The 22,935-nt window shown below is 36.3% G+C and overlaps 1 protein-coding gene across 15 annotated transcripts in view; it reads right to left on the bottom strand.

Annotated features, from left to right (window-relative positions):
• grid2 (glutamate receptor, ionotropic, delta 2) overlaps nucleotides 1–22,935 on the bottom strand; it is a 704,272-nt gene that overhangs the window by 11,965 nt on the left and 669,372 nt on the right. For all 15 annotated transcript variants that reach the window (XM_087263207.1, XM_087263201.1, XM_087263210.1 and 12 more), the window contains 1 exon segment: nucleotides 2,398–2,638. In XM_087263207.1, coding sequence (XP_087119333.1) covers nucleotides 2,398–2,638 — 241 coding nt within the window.

Below are 22,935 nucleotides of genomic sequence, written 5' to 3'. Positions count from 1 at the left end.
GCATTCGCTCCGACCCTTCCCATCATTCTCACTCTCTTCTCAGAGGGGATGGTGGGCCAAATTAAAGCTTACCATGGGCCAACTGTGACCCGCATGCCCTAGTTTGGGCATCTTTGGTCTAGACAGTTGTTCACATAATAAAGGGATAGTTCACGCAGAAATAAAAAACTCCTCATTGTTTACATGCACTTTAGTGTTTTAAAACTTTCTCTGAATTTCTTTCGTCAGTTGAAAAAAAAAAAAAAACACCCAAGATATTCTGTAGAATGTTGGAGAAAAACAGCCATAAATGCATCCATAGTAGGAATAATCAATACTAAATTATCACTGTGTTTATTCAGTACAAATAGTGTACCTTTATTAAACCCTCCAAAATGACATTTAAAATATATATTTAAAACTTTTATTATTTATTAAATTATAGTCTGTATTTTTTGTATTTTTTTTAATAGATGCAGCTTTGATTGGCACTAACCATTAATAATCCCACCTACCCAAAACGTTTCAATTTAACTCATCCACATATTCAGCAACACCAAAGCTTCAAAAATACCAATTTATTGAATTAAAAAGGCTAGCACAAAGTGTGGAATGTTTCAAGGTGTGCTTGAAACATTACTCACTTTATGTTAGCCTTTTAAATTGAATACATTTTTGGAGCTTTGGTGTTGCTGCCTTATTTATTTTTGCACTTTTGGGTGTATCGCTGCACTGTAAACAATTATATGAACCATTTGTCATGACAGCATATGTTTTTAATTCATTGTAACTTATTTATCTAAGCTAATCATGTTCTAACTTAATTTTATAAGTCATACAAGCTGTTTTAAGTCAGTTTAACATAACTTCAATGGACTCATAAGGATTTGATTTAGCTTAAAAATTTAAGGCAACCAGGATTTTTTTTTTTTGTGTGAGCACCCATTTAGAGTGGTGTGCGTGCTTTTGTGCATTTTCAGTGATAGTAACATTTAGTAAATTACATAAATAAATAATAAAAAACTAATTTGAAGTTATTGGCTGTTTTTCCAACATTATTCAGTAAATCTGCCTTAGTGTTCAACAGAAGATTTGGAATATGCTTAGATTGAGTAATTGAGAATTTACATTTTTGAGTGAATTATCCCTTTAGGGGAAATTAGAGCCTTGTCTTTACATAATTGCCTAGATCTATCTAGCTTTTATCAGGATATAAATATTTTCTAGCATCGGCTTACTTATTTATTTATTTCATCTATTTATTAATGTGTTTGGCAGGCAATTGAACAACACTGTGTTCTTTATGGGTAGGTTCGTTTGTTTATGTGCATTATCAGAAAAAAAACTGCTTTGTCTGCTGTTTGTACAGTGGAATATTTTTCATTTGAAGAACTTTTTTTGTTGTTCTTAATGTACTAAATGTACTTTTACTGCTGGGTGGTATGACATCCATGACTGTTGGAGATTCTGCTTTTCTGTTTGTTGTCAGTGTGGCTGTCATTGCACATTTTTATGTTTATTTACAGTTGATAGTGACTAAGAAACAGCATTTAAAATGAAACATCTTCAACAAATCTAGAGGAATATTGTTAGTTTATAATTAAGTTCAAAATATATTTTGTTGAACTTCTGTTGAGCTATTTTGAAAAATATTGGTGACCAGAAAGTTAGCTGCAATTATTTACTTTTTCCCCTGCTGTACTATGGAAGTCCATGTGTACTGTGAACTGTTTGGTTGGCAACATTCTTCAAAACATCTTCTTTTGCGTTCGATAGAAGAAACAATCTCATATAGATTTGGATAAACATAAGGGCAAGTAATGTTGACTTTGGGTAAACCCTTTATAGTTTGTCTGTTATGCTAAGAAAACAATGATTATGGTTGCTGAGTAACACTGCAGCATTGCAGTATTATAAAATGATTTGTGCAAATCCAGTTTTACAACTTTAAATGTGACAATTATCTTTTTAATAATTTATAATTGTTATACTTTTATTTGCAGCCACTTAGTTTCAATTAATAAATATAATATAAAAATGAGATTATTATTATTATAATTTATCATTAGATCATCTGATATAGCATGTGGTTATTATCAGTGGCATTATCCAGTAGTTAGTATTCGTAATTAATTATTACAACGTAATTAATATTTACATTCATATGTAATCTTAATTTACATTCTTTATCTTTTGATTTTAATTGAAATATCTGCCTAAATCAGAAGTTATAAGTTCAAGAGTCCGTCATACCACCCATTTATGCGGTTATATTTTTCAGTGTCCAGCATGAAGAGGGATTTTAAGACTGATGTGGAATTCCATCTGTTCTCTGGCACCTGGAAAATCTCTATAGTTATTGTATTGAATCGTGTGCCACTATTGTGTTTATGACAGAGGTTTATGATCGACTCTCACCTCCTTCGATGGGACTCTGGAGCCCTTTCTTCGTGTCCACCAGGTCTCCACTGTGGCAATGAGACAGGACAAAACCACACCGGCCGCTAGTACAAAGAAGACTCCTGCAAAACTGTGGATGTCCAGGGCGCTGCCACTTTTCCGAGTGCCCACAGGAGAGTACAGGTCACACGGACTGTCCCTCGGCCACCACTTTAGCTTCAGGATGTCCATGTCTCCATTCTGCTGAAGCTCCAAGATCCTGCACACAGCAACAAAATACATACATGTAGGATTCTGGAGTTGGAGATGCTTTTCAGACTGTCTGTCACAACATTTATCCTGGATTAAAAACAAAAAAGAATTCAAAGCAGCATATTTTAGGTAAAAACTGATCCTTAAGAGGATTTTGACTGGATATGGGATCTAAACTGGATTTCTGATACTGTGTGTAAATATTTTTGACATTTGGAACTTAACAAAAGCAGTTACATTATGTAAGTAATGAAGAAATAGTTTTGTTTCTGATTATTAAATATTATAAAATAATTCCTAATCAGAGAATTAAAGACGTCAGCAAACTTTCAGGGCTGCATCAACTGTTCTTAGCGAGGCTCTAATAAATAATATATGATGTATTGTACTAATATAAAAATATATTCTTTAATTGAAAAAAAAGATTGGTGTAAATGTTCAAACATGTATTTTAATGATTTTAAAACACTAACTTGATTTTAAATAAAATAATGATTTTAAAACGCCACACTACCTGACAAAAGTCTTGTCGCTTTTCCAAGTTTTAGGAACAACAAATAATAACATGACTTCTAGTTGATCAGTTGGTATCAGAAGTGGCTTATATGAAAAGCAAAGACCTCTAGGTTACACTTATTTTAGCAAAATAAAATATGATTATGCCTTTATTTTTAATTATTTAATTAGGACAGTAAGCTTTGACTTTGCTTAGACAAAAGTATTGTCACTTAACAGAAATAATGTACAAAATAGCATATAAAGTCATGGTGCTGTGAAAAAGGAAATAATACTGTGTATGACTCCCATGAGCTTGGACAACTGCATCCATACATCTCTGCAATGACTCAAATAACTTATTAATAAAGTCATCTGGAATGGCAAAGAAAGCGTTCTTGCAGGACTACCAGAGTTCATCAAGATTCTTTTGATTCATTTTCAATGCCTCCTCCTTCACCTTACCCCAGATATGCTCAATAATGTTCATGTCTGGTGACTGGGCTGGCCAGTCCTGGAGCACCTTGACCTTTTTTTGCTTTTAGGAACTTTGATGTGGAAGCTGAAGCATAAGGAGCGCTATCCTGCTAAAGAATTTGCCCTCTCCTCGTTTGTAATGTGATGGGCAGCACAAAATGTCTTGATACCTCAGGCTGTTGATGTTGCCATCCACTCTGCAGATCTCTCTCATGTCCCCATACTGAATGTAACCCCAAACCATGATTTTTCCTTCACCAAACTTGACTGATTTCAATGAAAATCTTGGTTCAATGCTGGGTCTTCTGCAGTATTTGTGATGATTGAGATGCAGTTCAACAGATGACTCATCAGAAAAATCTACATTTTGACATCTCTAAATGATCTACTAAGTTGTTATTTGTTGCTCTCACAACGTTTGTCAGATAGTGTACTTGTAAACATTACAAATGTAAAACAAAAAGACATTTAAGGACAAATTCTAATTCCAGATTTTATTTATTTATTTATTTATTCATTCATTCAAGTCCTATCTGTAATGCTTTTTTTTTGTATGAAGATGATAATTTCAGTTTAGGTGCATAGCATCTCTAATTTTAGTTAATGAAGACAGACTGCAAGTCCCTTTTTAGTTGAATTATAATTTCACTTTATTGGTGTGCAGAATAGTGTGCTTAGCAGTGATATGACACATCAGATTTTAAATTGACCTAATAGGTAGAAAATATAAGATATAATACATATATAATATGTATGTGTAATACATATGTATAAGAATAGCATCAGCACCAAAACTGAGCCCGAATGAAATTCTTGCCACGACTAACAGAAAAAGTTCCATATCTTTATGAAAGATTTTTTAAATACAAATTTGAAACAGTGCTTCTAATTCAAACTTGACAAGATAAGACAATCCAATTGTCCACAAAAATGAAAGCAGAGCTCAAATCCAGAAGCACTAAAAAGAATGGAAAAAAGTAATTAAATAGAAAAATCGATTATACCCTACCATCTAAATCAGAAGTACTTTTCTACAAAATAACAGGAGACAGAAAACATCCCTTAACAGAAAAATCATCTATTTGCTCAGAAATAGCTTCCCTGCTTCAAGTCTGCTAAAGTAAGACAAATATCAAGCTTCATTAGATAACTGAAGTGCTGCACTCCACGCCTGGACATTTACTACTGGCCTAAATATATGCACGATTATGCACAATTTTATTGTGTGTCGCATTACAGAAATGGACTGTGTTATGGATGGAAATTTAATATCAGCCTGTTTCATTCTTACACATTAATTGAGCCACTGAGATCTGTGTAACACCCTATAAATAACTCCGAACGGTCCCAGTCTGTTCAGTGGAATCTGTTGCTGCAGAGATATGTGCCGATTGCCAGCACCAGGGGGCAGTGTCTACTCAGCAATAGCAAGAACAGCAGGCTCCATGATGAAGAATTGCTGTTCTGATGTACCGATGCCAGTCCAGCGGCTGCAAATGAATGATAATGAATACAGGACACAAAGGTTTAGGAGAATTTGCCTCATTGATTGGCTGATCTGTATTGCGTGGCTGTCTCTCTCTCCAGCCTGATTGTCTGCAGTCAGGAATCACTGCACAGTTTGGCCTCAGAGGAAAAGACAAGCGAGCTTCCAAGAGCCTGTATTCACATTCAAACTGCAGCTGTTGCAAACACTAACTGGCGATGTTCAGCGTACACACTAACACCGTCGAAACATTCAACATTTGTTCAAAGAGCTACCCTTCATTTTTACATCCCTATCGCTGTCTCGTAACAATGCCATGCAGGTGTAAAGAGTGTCCTGTTGGGTTTTAGCAGATGGAGAATGACCCATCCGCATTCTGCTATGGTTACAGCACACAAGACTCGCAACAAGGTGGGCCAATGTTGAGAGATACGCATTACAGATCGATTTTTAAGCGCGCCAACGACATTTAGCCATGCAACGCTGGCTACATATGCTGCTTTAGAGGATTCAGAGACCTGAAACCACAACGAGGACAATTCAAGAGAACGGTGCAAGATGTGCCCAGGGAGCCGTAATCCGCTGTCATTATGATGCCAAGTACTGTGACTAAGAAAGCAAAGATGTAATCGATGTCCCACTGATCTTTACAGCGCATATTGTTACAAATGAAGGGATTAGTTCACTCCAAATTGAACATTCTGTCATTATTTGCTCTCTCTCATGTCACTGTAAACAAACAACCCCGGCTCTTGAAAAATATGGTTCTTGTGGCAGCATTTCAACAGAAATTAGTTGCTTCTTGTGTGTTGGGCGGCTGTTTTAAATTTCCCATAACGTGTTGTGACTGTGAAAAGTCATAGATATGGGCATAAAGTCAAATCAAAAAGGACTTTGACACTTGGATATAATTTTTGATAATATTATACGTGGATGCAGGACACTATGCTACATTTATGTGAGGATAGCAGAATAAAGGTTAATGCTGCAAGCAGTGAAGAAAGTGACCTCACACCCAGGCTCACCGCTGCCTGGTGGCCTTAGTATGACAGAACAGCGGACAACAATAATTTAAGCTGATAAATATAAAAAACCTGAGAAAAATCACAGATTTTTGCCAAACTTTCATCTGTCAGCAGGTGGCGCTATGAATTACTCATTATCGGATTGTAGTTGTCTTCAGAAGAGGAATCTCATGGAAAATGTGAATAGTCATGCAGATCAGACATTGTGTGGCTGAGTTAAAACAACTTCCTGTTTCGTGGCAAAACATCAAAGTTTGTGAGGCCGCCACAGACACGCCCTTTAACAAAAACTGTAGATCATCGCAATTTAACATTGCCAAGGCCTTGAGATCACAATACCCAATTTTGGTGTTGATCTGATAAAATCTCTAGGAGGAGTTCATTAAAATATAAAAATGTCACTTTTTTGGCAGAAGAAGTAAAAAATATCTGACCCCCTGTTGGTTTGAGATTTCGCTCCAAGGCTGCATTTACACAGCATGCTTCAAGTGAGCCAATTCAGATTTTTTTCTTTTGTGTCGCACAGATCGGATTCAGGTCATGTCCATGTAAGCAGGAAACAAATCACATGGATTCTGATTTACTTGAATCAGATTCAGGTCTTGTTCATATGTGGAAATTTATCCGATATAAATTGGATCCATGGCCTCATGTCTGCAGTGTAAGCAAGTAAATCAAATTTTCCCCTGTCAATGCGAGTCGCACGTGATTAAAAACTGTAGCGAATGATGTCAACACTGATGCTTTCATTTCAGAACAGACTTTAGCAGAGTCCCAAACCTTACATTTCATATACTAGAACAACAAAAGAAAGCTTTTATATTGTCATATAGCACAAGTATTCAAACATGCTAGCGAGCGAGAGAGAGCGAAAGAGAGAGAGTGCAACATCTGCCACGTAAACGATATATAATGGCCAAATGAGAATTTTTCTGGAATGTATGAATCATGAGGGGGGGTTTCTTCACACCTCCACCAGTGTGCAGCATCCACTTGGATGATACGACGGCAGCCACAGGACAACGACGCCAGTGCGCTCACTACACACCAGCTATTGGTGGAGTGGAGAGACAGTGATAGAGCCAATTTGGTGGATGGGGATGATTAAGGGACTTTGGCCAGGACACTGGGGTTACACCCCTACTCTTTACGAGACGTGCCATGTGATTTTTAATGACCACAGAGAGTCAGGATGTCTCATCAGTTAACGTCTCATCCGGCGCTCACTGACAGTATAGTGCCCCCTTCACTTTTACTGAGGCATTAGGAATCACACAGACCACAGGTTGAGCGCCCCCTGCTGGCTTCACTAACATTAGTTTAAACAGCAACCAAGTTTTCCCATGTGATCTCCCATCCAGGTACTGACCAGGCTCAGCCCTGCTTAGCTTCAGTGAGTAAGCGGTCTTGGGCTGCATGGTGATATGGCAGTGGCTGTCTGACATAAACTATAGTAAAACAACTTGTCAAAAAGATTTAAAAAATGAAACCCTGCAAACAGATTAAATACAGGAATGGAGGAAAGGGTGCTCTTTTATAATCAGCTTTTTTTTTGCTGGGTCATTGCATCTTGTCATTGTGTACGGTGGTCAAAAGAGTCGGATACAGTCACAAAATCAGAATTGACCATCAAAAGCTGTAGGGTAAATGCAGCCCTAGAGACTTTTTTGTAGGTATTAGCATGTTTGATGTGTGTGCCAATTTTTGTACGTGTGCGTGAAAAGCATCTCAGGGGCCACTTCATCAAAATAGCATAAGTGGTGCTGTCGAGCTATTTTGCCACACCCACTTACAAAACCTATAACAAACGTAAGTCTTTGCCACTTCTGATGCATGGGCAAAGTTTTGTGAGTTTTTGAGCATGTTTAGACCCTCAAAATCACGATTCATTCTAGAGTAGAAGAAGAAGAAGAAGAATTGGAGCACTTCCAATAGGGCAGCGTAGGTGCTTGGTCCCTAAATATAGTTGTACAATATTTATTACTCATAGTTCAACACTTACTAATGCATTATTAATATCCATATTAAAGCATAGTAAGTTAACATGGACTAAATTTCATTAACTAATGTAAACAAAGATGAATAAATTCTGCAACAAGTGTAAAGTTCATTGTTAACTATTAGTAAAAACATTACCTGGCATTAACTATTACAACCTTATTGTTAAGTCTTTCAAAATAATGTAAACTGTGACATTATACCCCGAAATCCTTCATAAAGTGGACTAAATCAATATGTCTGGAAGAATATTGAAGTTCAAGTTTGCACGAACTTGGTTGACAGCAGGAGCCCAGGAGAATACAGGCTGTCATTGAGGCTCATCAAAGTAGTGTTGATAGTTGTGTAAATATTGTCATCCTAACAGTTGTCTGAATTATATTTGCTTGTTTGTAATCCATTACACACTGTACCTTTCTGTCAAAGCTGTCTGACATTATGAAGATGAATGTGTTCTGACGCTCTTTAACCTTGAGTTTTGTCATATTATTTGACACTTATTGAAACTACAGCAGACAAACTGAGAGACATTTTGAAGGTGTCTGAATTCATGTTAGTACAACTGTAGGTGTAACACTTTATTTAATGTTAATTAATTACATATACTTACTATATGGTTAGGGTTATAGCTGAATCATACATCTTCATTGAGTGATCGCTGTAGACCATGGTGCATGCCTTACATTTATACTTAATTTATGACAGAATTTTCATTTTTTGTTGAACTTTCCCTTTTATGTACTGATTTAAGATTGAGTTAGATTATTTGAATTTGATTTAATTACATGTATTAACCAATATTGACAGCCCTGGTTAAAATTTTTATTATTATTATATTACATACAGTATGGTAAAACGTTTCAAGGTGATAACAGCATTAGGGCCATCGAATCACTGTTGTATAATTAATAATCAACACTGTAAATGTTATTTGATTTAAAAAAAAAAACTCTCATCTTCATGAAAGTAGGATTTCTAATAAGTCTGGATAGATTAAAAAGTAATAACTTAACTGTATTCTAGGTCTTAAAAAGCCATATATTTAAGTCATCAATGCAAAACTGAATACTTTGTTAAATAAATAATAATTTGATGCATTTCAATATAAGTTTTCGTAATTAAGTGATTTTTAAACTTTTTAAAATTTATTTACTCTCCTTTAAAAAATAGTTATTTGTCTTTTTTTGTCTTTAATAGGATAGTGCAGCAGCTGGACAGGAAGGGAAGCTGGAGGGAGAGAGGGAGACAAGATCAAGAAGGTATCAAATTTGGGACACACACTCAGACTTTCAAAGCTCAATAGTATCGACACAGTTCCCACAAGGCTATCAGCCCAGACAGCTTTAGTTTAGACTGTATATTTTATTCATTCAACAGCTTTGTTATATTTATTACATCAATCTCAGTTGGTAAATCTTTTTTTTATTTTTAGGCACTGTTTACACTATTACGTTTTGGTTTTAAAACACATTTGTTTTACTACAGTTATACCTTCCATTCACACTACCACAGAGTTTTCAAGCCCTGAAATTCGTTTTAAAACGCTGCTGCTCTGTGTCAGTGTGGATGGGGGAAAACGAAGACATCTGAAAACGGAGGCAGGGCTGCAGACATTCACCTATTCTTGGGGTCTTTCCTTTTAAGTTCAGACTTGGCAAGTTTGATATGGAAAACAAACTCCCAAGGGCACGTCGGGTGAATCTTCAAAGGGAACAGTGTACTTTATAACGTCATTCGCATCACCATGTTGTTTCACTATCTTAACAATAAAATGAGAACATGATATAAGGAAGTGTCAACTTTCATTTTGATATCAAAACTTTGATTTGATATTTATAAAATTTAACAGGCACCAAAAATGTTGGGGCATCACGTAGCTGCATGTTTATATGACTGTCATCTTCACCGTATGCATATTTATAACAAAACTGAGCCTATACATAACCATCTACTTTCATTTTCATTGAAAAATATGAAGCATATCCTGTCTCTTTTGCTGAACATCAGTATTAATAATCAATAATGACCGTTATAAAAGTATAACACACAATAAGTTTATATAATATAGGACATAAATGCAAGCAACCAGTCAAACATGCAGAATCAGTATACGTTGTTACATAAATTAATATATTAAAGTACGAAGCTACAATCATAATTTTTTTACGTATTGTGATGCAGTTCCTAGAGAAACGGAATTTTAAATGAGCAAATAGAGTGCGTAGCTTGTTTTTTCTACCGCAGGCTGAATGGATGTATTAAGGTAGGCATTTCAATCCGAAAGATCAGGGATTTAGAAGAGTTTTTTAAAACAGACATGGTTAGTTTTGATTTGTTGGGAACTTTAACTTATCTTTACACCCAAAACACGTTACCCGATAGATTCAAGAGACAGAAGTGTCGTCAGATAAAGACAAGTTGAATTAAATATCAAGTTTAACAACTATAGTGAGACGCGATCCAGTAATACATTCTTGATGAACTGTCTGACGTGCCCTGCCCTTACCTGGGGTTTTGTGCTCAAAGCACCCGCTGACTGCCTGGAGCTCAGACATGCGCATATGCTACAGAGCATGCCAGAGTGTGTGTGTGGTCATGTGATGTGCCTTTTCAGCAGTATAGTGTGGATAAAGATCTTTTCAGAAACGCTAGATGAAACACCAGAGCGGATCATTTTCATTCTAAAACGTCGTTTTAAAGAGGAAATGAAGCACTCAGTCAAGTTTACCTTATTTTGAACATTGGATTCCACTTTAATGAACATTTATTAAACAAACTCGATTAATGTAAAGATTTAGAGGAAAACGGCATGTTTTACTATAGATTTTAGACCTAGGGCGCCACCATCTTGGAATGTTGCTGTGTCTGACATCACAGGGTTGGTTCTGTTCGCTTAGCAGAACAGATCCAATGAAAGTAAAGGAGACTGTAAAGCCTAATTTAACCCAATGCGTGAAGTGGTTGACGTGGAGCTGCTGCAAATACAAGCATTAGATGTGTGTCTAATATAAAAGTATATGTTTATTCTATTTTTTTGTTCCCTTTTAATTACCGATTTAATTACCGGTTTCCTTTTAATTACCGATTACAATCACAGAGCTGGTACAAATACAACAAAGACAAGTCGATCAAATCAATCTCTCAATGTTGGTTTAAATGTATTAAAAATTAAAATAGTTTATTAATCCTAGTTAAACATTTACTAATGGATTATTAAAATCTAAATTTGTGTTTGCTTATCCTCAGTTAATGCACTGTTAGTTAAAAAGATCTAACAATGAATGACTTTAGTTTCATTAACCTGGGAGGAATAAATACTGTAATACCTGTAATTTTCAAACACTAGGAAATAAATGCCTCATTATTAGTTACTGTTGGTCACTGTATTAACTAACTAAAGTGACCATATTGTAAAAGCTATTTCATATACCACAACACACATTGATTTCGACTGCAGTTAGATTGATATTCCTCCATCACGGTGACAGATATTACTTCTAGCAATTTTAACACTAGTGCATATTACAGTTTCATTCTCCGTGGTAATATAGCACAGTGACGAATGAGTTCTGAGATGGGATGCTTGATCTTCAGCTCTTCCTCGAAGACCTCATTCCCACTGGAGGTCACCAGAACATGTCCCATCACAGGCATATGGAACAGCCTACTTTTGAAAAATTAGTCGGCGACATTTATGAGTGTTGCAGTGATGGATGTCTCAACACTTGCTGGGTCAACACGCTGTGCGCTGTTTCAGCGCTCAGATAATAGCTTACATCTGACCACACTGCTGCGATGACAACAGGGTGGCAAGCATGAATGTCAAAGAACAAATTCTATCCTATTTTTGTCAATTCTATACTTTTGTTATGTTCAGACATATGGAATATGCAATACAGGCTCATTAGAAGTCTGTGCTTCAGTCTACATTTTTATGAATTATATTTTTGACTGCAGTTTTAAAGTCCACATAAACCGAAAGCTGTGACAGTTCCTAGAGAAATAGAATATTAGATGAGAAAACAGTGGGCGTGGCTTATTTTCGCTACAGCAAGCTGAACGGATGTAGTAAAGTAGTCATTTTATTTAGAAAGATCGGGAAATTAGATTGGGAAAAGTTATTACAACCTAACAGACACCTCCCGCTCACCATTTCTGTTTGTCAAAACCTACAGTTGGAGCAGCGTGGTTAAATATGTTAGCCACGGCCAATTCCAAATTGCAATTTCAATACAGTTGAAGTCAGAATTATTAGCCCCCCTGTTTATTTTTTCTCCATTGAAATTTCTGTTTAACGAGGAGATTTTTTTTTAACACATTTCTAAACATAATAGTTTTAATAACTGTTTTTTAAAAACTGATTTATTTTATCTTTGCCATGATGACAGTAAATAATAGTTTACTAAATATTTTTCAAGACACTTCTATACAGCTTAAAGTGACATTTAAACTATGCCGGTTAGGGTAATTAGGCAAGTTATTGTATAACAATAGTTTGTTGTGTAGACTATTGAAAAAAAATTGACCTTAAAATGGTTTTTAAATAATTAAAAACTTTTATTCTAGTTGAAATAATACAAATAAGATTTAAATAAGAAAAATATTATCAGACATACTGTGAAAGTCTTCTGAATCTGTCAAACATCATTTGGGAAATATATATATATATAAAAAAAATATGTATAAAATATATAGAAAAAAATTATATATAAAATTATATTATAAAATTATATATAAAAACAATTTAACAAAAAAAATCAGCATTTTCAGATTTGAATAAAAAATAAATATGCTATGAAAAATCTGAAAATATGAAGTATAAGACTTATTTATTGTAAAATTTATTCAAAATAAAAGATTTTTGAATACTAAATCATCTTTATTCTTTTAAGTATGCCATGAAATATTTTAGATTCTCATTTGACATGTTTTCTTGTTTTTCTGTTTTTTTTTTCTTACAGTAAAACCAAAATAAAGTGTAGTAGTGCAACAGGATTAGGTTTGTTGCACTACACAGTACTGTGTGCATAAATTATTATTTAAAACAGTCATTCTTTAACAGTCATTATTTACAACAGTCAAATATGGTCAATCATTTGGTGGAGCAGGCAGTTAATGCACAGATGAATTGTTCACCACAAAACTAGCAATGAGAGCTAACAAAATCATATGGTTGGTTTTGATTTCACAGGGACTTAAGTAAAATGAATGCTATAGTGCAATATTACTTACTTTCTTACTTTTCTCATTACTTTTGTTCCTTTTCACACTAATGAAATTTACAGGGACATATTATCAATTTGTAAAGGATTATTTTAGCGCAGTTCTTTGCACAATACCAAATAAATGACACAAACTTAACAATGCCTATGATTTGTAAACAAATCCCTTTCTGTAAAACCACCTAAAGAAGCACGTTCTCTCTCTCTCCCTCTGTCTCTTTCTCTCAAAAAATAACTAGCACTTCTTGTGTGTATTGCCTCTTCTTGCTGAATCACTGAATAACTCCTCAATTGGAAGTCGCTTTGGACAAAAGTGTCTACTAAATGATTAAATGTAAATGTGTCAATGTAAACAAAAACATTTGCCTCACCTATCTACTGTATTTCTATATGGACATCATTTTTGTTTTGGTGTAGTCAGTTGACAGCTCAGTTTGTAAAGTGTTGTACTTGTGATGTAGAGCACTTAGGTTTGAGTCTGGTGAAGCACGGTTCCACAAAAGAGATAATGCTAAAACTGCATAATCGTAGTCCAATTTTAATCTCACATTTACTTTTAAAAACACAATCGGATGGGTTTAGGTCAGTGGTACCCTGGTCTAGGCTATCTGTGTGACAATCCCCGCCTTCTTGTCGACATGTACAAGAAAGATGTTTATCTAAAACATACCCAAAGTAAAATATTTCAGAATCACAAACATGTAGACAGCACCCTCTAGTGGATTTGTCATCTGAAACCAAAAACAAAACATATCCAGAGCTATATATTCACTAAATTTCACTAAAATAGTTAGTGGTCTATGATCAAGATTTTCAATGCTATTACAGCACACTGTGTTCATATATTTATACTATTTGTTGTTTGATTTTAGAATCTGTTTTATCAAGCGTTTACTCTTAGAACCTGTTAAACATGACATCAGAAGCAGATTCTATTCTATTCTATTCTATTCTATTCTATTCTATTCTATTCTATTCTATTCTATTCTATTCTATTCTATTCTATTCTATTCTATTCTATTCACTTGTGACAGAATACTATATCCAAGTCCAAGGCTATACTCATTTGAATTTGAAAAAAAGGAAAAAAAAAATCTAAATATTCGTCTATTAATCCTGTTTAATTATATCTCACATTGTAGCAAATCTTTACAAAATCACCATGTTCACCTCAGTCTCTGGACTTGCTGCTACCCAGAAACCGTTACTTTAATTTTTTAAGGATGATTTACTGTCTGACCATCTGAGATTAGGCACGGAAATAAACATTACGATCATGATTTCCAACACTATTACAGCTCGTTGTGAGTATATATTAGTACCATTTGTTGTTCCCTTTTGGCATCTGGTAGACCATTTGGTCCCGAAATAGCAGCTTCTCTTCTCTTCTCTTCCCTTCTCTTCTCTTCTCTTCTCTTCTCTTCTCTTCTCTTCTCTTCTCTTCTCTTCTCTTCTCTTCTCTTCTCTTCTCTTCTCTTCTCTTCTCTTCTCTTCTCTTCTCTTCTCTTCTTTTCTTCTCTTTATTTCTGTGACACCTTTTAACCTAGGTCTGAAACAAGTGTCAACCGTCAAGGACTCTCATTAAAAAGCCAGTCTCTGACCTTGTGGTTTTCCAGCAGCTGCTACTGGGCAAATTAACAGTCTTGGTGCTTAATGAATTAACACCCTGGTGTTTTTAACAAATGAGAAGCAGTGCGATCCACAGGAATTAACACCAGGCACTTTTTTCCTGTGAGAATCAACTGTCCAGTTTTTGCCCTTGAGAATACGCCACATGCTTGTCTTCAGAGACGTCTCAGAGGAGACATGACAGTAGACATCTCTGAAGAGACCAGATTTTAACTCGTTTTTTGAGAAAAGTCCATGATGGCCATATGCTGATAGAACTTTTTTTCTCCAATTTGCTCACTTCTGCTAAACTACTGCAGAAAGTTTTTGTATCTTGATATTTTGTTCATTAAAGCTGCAGTCTGTATGTTTTGCCTCTGTCACTGTTGCGGTTATTTACAGAATGATAGTCTTTGTGTAGGTTGAGCGTAGGTGTGACTCCTGAGTGTGGACTAATCTAATGTTAATGTGTGGGTTGTCAATCACAGCACTGGTGTGGATACTGTACTTTAAGATTCTAAATCTTGACAGCTTGATCCATATAAGTATGTTCACTGACGGATGTCTTCGGAACAAGTCAGTAACATGTACAACACTTTTGATATGACCAACTGAGGGGGGAAAAAGGATTACAATAAAATGCTCAACGTACCAATAGTCAATAAAGTTTCCATGGAATTAAAATCAAGTATTTTATATGTTATAATTATGTTATCTTAAGGGTGGTATGGTAGCTCAGTGGATAGCAATGTCACCTCACAGCAACAAGATTACTGGTTTACGTCCGGGTGCTCCGGTTTCCATCGTCTGATAGACGTCATAGTGGTCTAGTTGTCATCATCATAAGACGTTGATATTTGGTTAGTTTTAGGATGAACAGTGGACATTGAAGGCCTGAAGTTCTGACATTACGGTACAATGTAAATCTGACGTTATGTTGACATTTTGTGCCTGCTGGGTGTTTAAGGCCATTTCGGTCATCACACAGTAAACATCCGTCATCTTCTCATCAGTGACATGCATCTAAACCAGGGTCACCAAACTTGTTCCTGGAGGGCCGGTGTCCTGCAGATTTTTAGCTCTAACCCTAATCAAACTCACCTGAACAAGCTAATGAAGGTCTTACTAGGTATACCTGAAACACCCAGGCAGGTGTGTTGAGGCAAGTTGGAGCTAAACCCTGCAGGGACACCGGCCCTCCAGGACTGAGATTGGTGACCCCTGATTTAAACAGTCTCAGGGTCAATGCATGTAAAGATTTTGGACATCTTCTTGGACACTTTGAATGCTTCCAAACAGTTTGCTGCAATTATAAAGTGTCCATGTCTAGGGAGGTAGTTCATTATGATGTGATCTACCTTCTATGTGCGGTTTGATTGGACAGGAATCACAGACTGATTTTTTTAAACCCCATAGACAAGAACAAAATAAAGTAGTGGCTGTAGTTTGAAGGAAAGTAGTGGAGTAAAAGTACAGATACTGTACTAAAGATGTACTCGAGGGAGAGTAAAACTACACATTTTTAAAACAACTTAGGGAATTACAATTTCTGAGAAAAACTACTCAATTACAGTAGTTTGAGTATTTGTAATTAGTTACTTTACACCACTGTAAACGAATGAATGTTAGTCCTAAGAATATCAATAAGATAGTGTGCTGCAAAACTGTGACAAAATTAGCATTTAGAGGCTATAAACATCTAATAGCTTGCAATGTCACTTTCACCTAAGTGGATCAACAACTTTTTTGATCACCTAATACTTTTCTTATCAAATGCTATCTGACATGCTCTGCCCCTTTAAAAACGCTTCTCATCTGCTTTTCATTTAATTAGGGGTGTCAAAATTAATCGTTTCTTCGGTGCACTGCGATGCAGACGCGGACAATTCGGTATCGGTTCAGTAATAATCATAACCGGTTATTACTGACCTCATTTACCTCATATGCGCTCTGTCGCGAGGGAGGCGATCGCGAGTATTTACAGCGCTTTAACTACTTAAAACTCATAAACTGTGCACAATTTCACTGTGTGTGTTTGCTGGATCAGTCTTTCACTGACATATACAACATTAGCCCCTATTTCACTAATATCGAGAGAATGAAAGGAGCCTACTCCATTTCTCTCTTTCTCTCTCTCTCTCTCTCTCTCTCTCTCGCTCTGTCTCTCTCTCTCTTTCTCTCACAAACACAGTGGCCCATTTGACCTGCTGGCGTGGCTTTTCTTCTCTTCTCGGCTGTTGTACAGCGTTACTTTTGCATACAGAAACGAGCTGCGTGTCTGCAGAGTTTTCTCCACCGTGTCTATCATACATCCGCTGTGAGATCGCCGCTGCCGCCTGCCGCTTATCAGTATCACTCATCTGTGAAGAATGCAGCGCGCAAAAGCCAATTGCAACCGTTTTTTTTTTGAGGGTGTGACCAATCAAAGGGGTGTAAGAGAAATAGACAAGGATCAGAAATTGAGCTGGATATTTATATTTGTTTATATTATTTGCTAAATGCTCGTTTTGTTTAAAGTTACAGCTTATATATCTGACTGTTTGTATTAAATGACAAAATTGTATTACAAATAGTATATAAATATAAATATATTTATACATTTTAATACAAGAAATGCTGCTGTGAAGAAAACATAAAACTGTGTATGGAAAGCACCGTCAATGCACCGTGATGCACCGAAATATCGAATTGAACCGAATCGATGGCATGATAATCGTAACCGAACCGAACCGTGAGACTAGTGTAGGTTCACAGCTCTACATTTGATGCACTTGATCTCAACCATTCTCGCTATCAGAGCTGTGATACAACAACAACAAAAAAAAACAATTGTCTGTTGTTTTAAAAGGGGTAATGCTACTATGTGTACCGCCCTGTCTTCATGATTCAGTTGAGATTATATCATACATCGGATTAAAAATACACATTTCAAAGGTGAGTTTAGATGAGTCTGAGCCCAGTTTTTCTGCCACTATCTTTGGGTCGGGTCATGATCAAGCATTCATGTTTTGTTAGTCATTAGTCATGCCATAATTAGAAATATTATAAGAATATTTTAGCAAAGTTGACCAAAGCAACATGTGTGGGTCTACATAGTTGCACAATCCACAACAAGTGTCATGGGCACCAATGCTCTAGCTCAGAGGTGTCCAATCATGGTCCAAGAGGGCCGGTGTCCTGAAGAGTTTAACTCCCACCCTAATCAACCCACCTGAACCAGCTAATCAAGCTCTTACTATATATACTAGAAACTTCCAGGCAGGTGTGTTGAAGCAAGTTGCAGCTAAACTCAGCAGGCATTAGCACTCCACACCCCTGCTCTAGCTCCTGCAGTAGCATCTCCTCCACTGGCACACATTCACACCGCACGCGCAAGCAGAGGTGAAGCAGCGTGTGCACAGCTCATATGTAGAGCTGAAACAGTGCATAGAAATCAGGGGATCCTATAGATGCATTTATTGGGACTAATTTACTATCATTTAATGTGTATTTAGTCATAATCAAGGCACTGTCACTTTAATTGAGCATGAGCAGCAGCAAAAATAGACCCAGCGTCAAAATGATCACGCCAGTATGAAAGCTCTAATCTATTAACATGAACGGCAAAAAAAGAGGACTTTTAAGATGGACAGACACATGAAGCAGGCTTGCCATTGCAGAAAGGATCATAGTCAGCCATCAATGTCCTCTTTTGTTACTATCCATTCTGAATAAACAAACAATACAGTTTACATGTTTCATCCTTGTTGCATTATTCATTAAGATAGATCAAAACTAATCTCTGTAGTTCAAACAACTCAGAATTGTTATTATAGTGGCCCATGTATTAAAAAATAGTCGGGTTTTAATCGGGCTCGGGCTCATAATTACAGTTAATGTGTTGGATAGGGTTGGCCTCAGACACAAGGTGCACGGGCTCGGGTAGAGTTGGGTTTATTTTTTTTTTCGAATCTAAGATCTATTTCAAAACATCTTTAAATCCAACAATTGCCAATTAGCTCATATCACATCAAGCAAGGCAAATTATTATTGCTATTCTAGTCTTAACAGCATTGTGTGAGTCCATGAATTTTGTGTGTATGAGAAATACATTTCAATATTTGTACAGTCTAATTGTCATTACATTTGAATTTCACCATAGTAAATTGTTCTTTAAACCCCAAAAGCCAATTAAAGTTCCTTATCACTCTTTCTCTTTTACAATCCACCATTTATTCCAGCAGCTGTGATAAAAGGCTATAAATGAGCCGCCATCTGCAGCTTCTCGCATGTGATACAGCCAGGAGTTTTTCTGTATGAAAACAAGTGTGATGTAACATGATATAAATGTGACTATGTGTGGCCCACCCAAATTTCCCACAAAAACTCATTATCATTTAAATGATGAAACATCACACACTTACTGTGAATCGGCCAGACGTAAAGAGATTTTTAACACTCGTTGACAATAGACTTGCTTAATTAATTTTAGGTAATTTATTTGTGTTAAAAAAAACACATTGAAAATAAAGCATGCAAATAGTGCATAATCAAAACAGAGTATGAGTGTCACGTCACAATGATTTTTATTTTATTTATTATAATTTTTCTATTAATATACAATGAAATCATGCCTTTTTGCTTTACATTTTAACTGCCCATAAAAAGTTAGTCAAAGAATTCAATAAGCATTCCACATTTCTAAACGTTCCTTTGTTCAAGCATTTTTTTCTGCAGAAAGTTCACAGTGTCTGAAATGCCCATCTGACATGTGCACATTAACTCAAATTGAACAATCTATCTATTTGGTTAATGATAGTTTGATGAATGCCAATTGCCATTCAAGAAAATTACCGAAATTAACAACCCGAAAGGGGTTAATGGGTGGGGGGGTGTCCTGCATTACCCTGAGTGCGTGTCCTGCATGACCATCAGCTATATGGTTAACACACATTTATGTGCTATGTCCTATTAGCTCTGAGCTTGTCATTTGTATTTAAATAGCCAATAGCTGCATTTAAATTACCTGTATTTTGAACAGAACAAATTCATCTGAATGATTAAAACATATTTGACAGCTAATGGCTCGACAACCAATGGCGTGACTATTAGATTTAACCTTTATAATTATGTGTTTGAGTAAAACAATATTATGTTTGTTTTATTCTTTAAACAAATGACATTTCTCCCATTTTTTTTTAATTAGCTCTCCTAAATTATTTGCCCCCGTTTTTTTCTTTCCCCAATTTCTGTTTAACCGAAAGATTTTTTTAAAACACATTTCTAAACATAATAGTTTTAATAACTAATTTCTAATAATTAATCTTTTATCTTTGCTTTGATGACAGTACATAATATTTATTCCGATATTTCTCTAGATACTAATATTTAGCTTAAAGTTTAATTTAAAGGCTTAACTACGTTAATTAGGCAAGTTTGGGTAATAAGGCAAGTGGTTTGTTGTTATGTGAAGTGGGACGCTGACAAGGAAGAGCAGATCCAAATGCAGGGTTTATTACTAGAGAATGGTCCGGCAAGCAACGGTCAACGCAGGGGCAAACAGATGAGAGTCGTGGACAGTAAACAGGTGGATGGTCAAAAGGCAGGCAGCAGACAGGATTAAACAATAAAACAAATCAAAGGTCTAACACTGCAAGGAAAGGCAAGAAAAACGTGTCATAATGTCACAGATAACAAGACTCAGCAACGGGTGTGTGTGTCTGTGCTACTTTTAGAGTCTAAATAATTAGTTCAAAACAATCCTCTGGCTGTGTGAGTTTGTAATAAATGGAATTAGGAACTGGTGTGCGTGTGCGGTGCATGCTGGAAGTTGTAGTTCATATGTGTGGCGGATTTGCAGTTCTTCAGTGATCTGCAGTAGTTAAATTGCAGGTGACTGTAACATTTGTTCTAAAGACGGCTCAAGAGGGCTAATAATATTGACCTCAACATGATTTTTAAAAAGATATATTTTTTATTCTATTCTTTTTTTATTCTATCCAATAATAAAAACAATTAAACAAATAAAACAACAAAACAAATAAGACTTTCTCCACAAGACCAAAATAATTTTGTGCTAATACGGTGAAAATGTCTTTCTGTTCTCTGGAAATATTTAACAAAGAAAGAAAAAAAAAATCACAGGAGGGCTAAAAATTTTGACTTCAACTGTATTATTTTTAGACAACAAAATAGTAATTTTGCATTTAAGACCTTAAAAAGCAGCCATTTAACTACTCCAAACCTGACTCAACCCTGCTGCTTTCCCTTCAGGCGCTTAAAGAGAAACAACAGCTTCACAGCAGTGGAGATTTTATTTGCTCTTTATTCCCTCTTCTCCCAAAACAGAGTGATAAATGGAGTGAAAGGTGAGTGAGGACGAGGAGAGGGAGATAAGCGGTGTGCGTGCAGAACAAGTTGTGGTGGACTGACAGGCCAAAACAAAACTCAAGCAACAAATTCACCTTCTCCGCTTCCTTTGAATTGCACTATCACTGACGGGCCCAGAGTTCAGCCGCCGGTGCTTCATCTTCAATATCGAGGGCTAAACACAAACACTTGGCCTTGTTAACTGCACAAGTCTGGATCAACCTGATTCTCCATGACAACTGGGTGATCTGGTAACTGCAACAAGCTTTCATTTAACTCCCCGGTTTGACACTGAGCTCTGGGTGCGGCGGGTACTCATTTCTCTGTTGTTTGGGGATTTAGGCTCCTCTCGGGCCCCTGTGTGTGCCTGACTTCAGTGTGGACTGCTGGAGCTGTTGCTAGGTAACCAGCTGCGGCAGAAATGATCATGCTATTAGATGTGTCTGACTGCGGGGAGACAAACTACTTGATAAGAGCTGCAAAAACACGATGAGAAAAGGAACAGAAAAGACAAAGGCAAGCAGTTTTCTTGCCTGGGAAATACAGATGGAGTTTCCTCCTTTTTATTATCAATACCAATCAGAACATCTAAAGGATGCTAGACATCTCGGAAAGACATCTATATGCGTTCTATACAGTAATACAGTGATATGGAAAGTTTTCAAATATAAAATATATTACATTCGTTCATTCATTCATTCATTCATTCATTCATTATCTTTGCGGCTTAGTCCCTTTATAACTTAAGGGTCGCCACTGTGGAATGAACCACCAGCTTATCCAGCATATGTTTTACACAGCTGATGCTCTTCCAGCTGCAACCCAACACTGGGAAACAACCATACACTCTTGCATTCACACACACACACACTACGGCCAATTTAGCTTAATCAGTTCACCCACCACATGTGGACTGTGGGGGAAACTGGAGCATTCAGAGGAAACCTACGTGAACATGGGGAGAACATACAAACTTCACACAGAAATACCAACTGACTAGACCTGGGCTTGAACCAGCGACCTTCTTGCTGTGAGGCGATTGTACTACCCACTGTGCCACTGTAACGCCAAATATATTACAGCTTTACCTTTTTATTATTAAAATGTGTAGGTAATTTACCTATTTCTCACAAAAGCCTTTAACTGTTTAAAAATAATCGAATTTAGTAAGATCACTTATCCTTTTACATATTTTAGCATTACTAGCAAGTATAGGGCAAAAATATTAGGTGCGTGGCAAATTTAAGCACTAATTCTACACCATTATGTAGTATAAATCGCGTAAGTAGTGCACTTTAAATATCTGGATGATGTACTTATTCAGCAATTTAAAAAAAAAAGTGTAGAATGTTGGACACTTCATGCACTTAACGGTCGCTGCTTTGCTTATATAGCGTAAGGGGTGAAGCTTTTGGGGCACTGATGTTGAATTACTTTATTTATTTTGAATTGTGAAAGCAGTACTCTCCAACGAGAGTGATTATAGCGCCTCCCGATGGTAAATGCGGTTGTATCCATGGCAGATATTATTTTACTAATTTGGCAACTGTCAGCATACCTGCCAACACTCCCGTTTTCCTGAAATTTCAACCACCCCCCCTCCGCTCCTCAGCTTTTTAGTACAGTCCGGCCTGAAACGTGGTGC

Source organism: Danio rerio, chromosome 8 (genome assembly GCF_052040795.2).
Source record: "Danio rerio strain M-AB ecotype USA chromosome 8, GRCz13ab, whole genome shotgun sequence".
Lineage (NCBI taxonomy): Eukaryota > Metazoa > Chordata > Actinopteri > Cypriniformes > Danionidae > Danio > Danio rerio.
Note: the sequence above shows the minus strand (reverse complement) of the source record. Positions and strands in the feature narration are given on the sequence as shown.